This window comes from Nannobrachium achirus, assembly GCF_963921795.1.
Source record: "Nannobrachium achirus genome assembly, chromosome: 5".
NCBI classification, from domain to species: Eukaryota; Metazoa; Chordata; class Actinopteri; order Myctophiformes; family Myctophidae; genus Nannobrachium; species Nannobrachium achirus.
The window spans coordinates 6,154,108-6,156,595 of record NC_137814.1 but is presented as its reverse complement, the minus strand read 5'-3'; the positions used below and the strand labels follow the sequence as shown (position 1 = coordinate 6,156,595).

The following is a 2,488-nucleotide window of genomic DNA, read 5'->3' as shown; positions in this document are numbered from 1 at the left end:
ACACTGGGAACCTTTACCTGTGGTTCCCAATAGGCTTCCCAAACGACTTGTGATTTTTGCAAGACTCAGTAAAAAGTTGAGTTGAAGTCGACTTTATCGTTTCATGGCGTCATCACATCACCCAGATGATTAACTTAAAGTGAAACATTGTTTTCTCACTCAACTGTAAACAAACCAACATAACGTTTAAGTGTATAGAGGGTATCTTCACATTTCTAAAGTGACAATTTAAGGACTTTTCAAAACCTCTAAAATGACAAATTAAACATTGTCCAAATTGTCAGAGGCATAAATTGTGAAAATAGCCGATCTATATGCTCACAACGCTGTTGTGAGCATGTAGATTGTCTATTTTCACAATAGAACGTTTTTTTTTTTCCAACTTCGACTTTCGACTTTCTCTGGTGGGAGTCGACTTGTGTAATGAAGTCGACTTGTCGTTGTTTTGACAACAGCAGATCTACAAGCTCACAATGCGTAGCTTCACAACTTCTTAAACATTTCTGTTCTAATTTATGGAATATTTCTTTGATTTCTACCTGAAATTACTGAAAAAAGCTAAAAACAAACAAGCAAACAAACATTTAGCTTTTTTGGGAATGTTTTTTGAAAATATTCTGAATAATAATAATTAAATAACAAAATGTAGAATACAAAAAAAACAAAGGGACCCATACAAATCTGTCTCGACGTCATGTGATTTGGCCTGAGAGAAACTGTAAGCGTCTCAAATTAGCTTATATTGTGATCATATCGGCAGAATCGCAGAAAGTTTTGAATATGTGGCGGTCCCGTTTAAATGTAACAACGTGTACGTGTGAAAGCTGTGTTGTTTTCCCTCGTATAAAACATGGCCGCTCGGCCACAGGGACACTATAGTGCCCCACCCGTACTACCCCAACTGCTTTCAGCCTTTTCCACCTGGCCTCTTTCTTGCCAATACGTTTTTTAGACCAAATTCAAGCCCTGATCTCAAACTATTGACTCAAAAAGTCCTGCTGTCAGGGACGTGCTGGCCATTGGGAAAAGCGGGAAAACTCCCGAACGGCCGGTTCATTCCCGGCCATTAGGAAAAAAATAAAAAATAACATTTCGGCCTTTGTTCCATTTTGGGGGCTGGGCGGCCAACAAAGTAAATCGTCACTGTCGGGCAGAAACCTTGTGTCTCCAAGCTTCAAATTTGTAATTTTTTTCTCGAAGCAAAGCCCTGCTTCATCATACAAGGCCGTCGCACAAAAGTAGTGAAAACAGCAGATCTACAAGCATGGCTTGTAGATCGGCTGTTTTCACTAGTTTAAATCATTTTTAAAATGATAAATACAAAACAAACGGTTTTGGACATACAAGGTTTCCACGACGAAATATAACTCATGTAATTGGCCCACTGGCTTGTCACTCGTCATGATCTGAAATGGCAAATCTTTGAGTAGCAGCAGCGCTATAGCGCAATGAGGGCCTCTCCAACTCTTTTTCCCGGGCTGAATCAGGGGCCCAGCATGTCCCTGCCTGCTGTCCACGCTGCAAACCACTCTCTGTCCCTGGCCGACCAAATCTCATCTCCGCTAAACCAATTATTGTTCTCAGAGTGGGGGTCCAGGGGGACCAATCTGGGTTCACCCGAGGGTCTTGTACACCGCCAGATTCACAGAGAGGGTCCTCGAAATGCACACAGAAAAAAGTCTGAGAACCAAACCCACGGCGCGGCTCATGTGGCGGAGAGAGTCGCAGCCCCAGCCTGAAGCCTCAAAAGTCTAGTATCTGCTCTCGTTCCATAGAGATATCCCTTTGGAGTAATGGTTAAGATATTGGACTTTCACGCGGGAGACCCGGGTTCGAAGCCGGGTGGGGAGGTTGGGATCACCTCTGTTACACTCACACTATAGCGTAGTCGAACTGGCCCCTGTCCAGGCCCTGCTCCTTGTGGTCGGTCCAGGAGGAGGCGGGCATGCTGCTGTAGGGGTCCAGCAGGATGCGCACGCAGCGCACCAGCAGGAAGAGCAGGAGGAGGAGGAGCAGCGCCACGAAGCACAGCGCCGTGCCCTGCTCGCCGTGCAGCGACAGCGACTGCAGCGCCGCGCCCGCCGCTCCACCGGACGCCCCCCTGGGGACCCCCCCTGCCGGGGGGGCGGGCGGGGCGGGGGACGAGAAGTCATAGTCCACCACCCAGTAGTTGGTGTCACTCATTCCTGTCCAACTGGCGAGCTAGACGGGAGCGTGGGAATGAGACGCGTTCCCCCTTTGGGAATGGAATTCTGGGAAGTGTTCAGTGGGTGAGATGTTCTACTGGTGGGCGTTCAGGCGTAGCCTCTGTGTTTTGTAGATTTTCCAAATGCTTCGGCTGAACAGGCTTTGCTACGGAAGCGCTGAGAACGTGAAGAGACGACTGCCTGGCGTCTACCCTACTTCCGTTCCGTCTTTGCAGTAACGAAAATCCTGGGCCTATATCAAATTTGTTGTAGACTATATCTGGGGTACTTCTTGGCAGAAA

The 2,488-nt window shown here is 47.1% G+C and overlaps 1 protein-coding gene across 1 annotated transcript; it reads right to left on the bottom strand.

The window, feature by feature from the left end:
- Positions 1-1,872: 1,872 nt before the first annotated feature.
- Positions 1,873-2,184, bottom strand: LOC308285467 (cortexin-1-like; the record flags this gene model as incomplete). Its single annotated transcript, XM_080726237.1, has 1 exon — positions 1,873-2,184. The coding sequence occupies one exon, from the start codon at positions 2,182-2,184 to the stop codon at positions 1,873-1,875; it is 312 nt and encodes a 103-aa protein (XP_080582363.1).
- Positions 2,185-2,488: the final 304 nt, after the last annotated feature.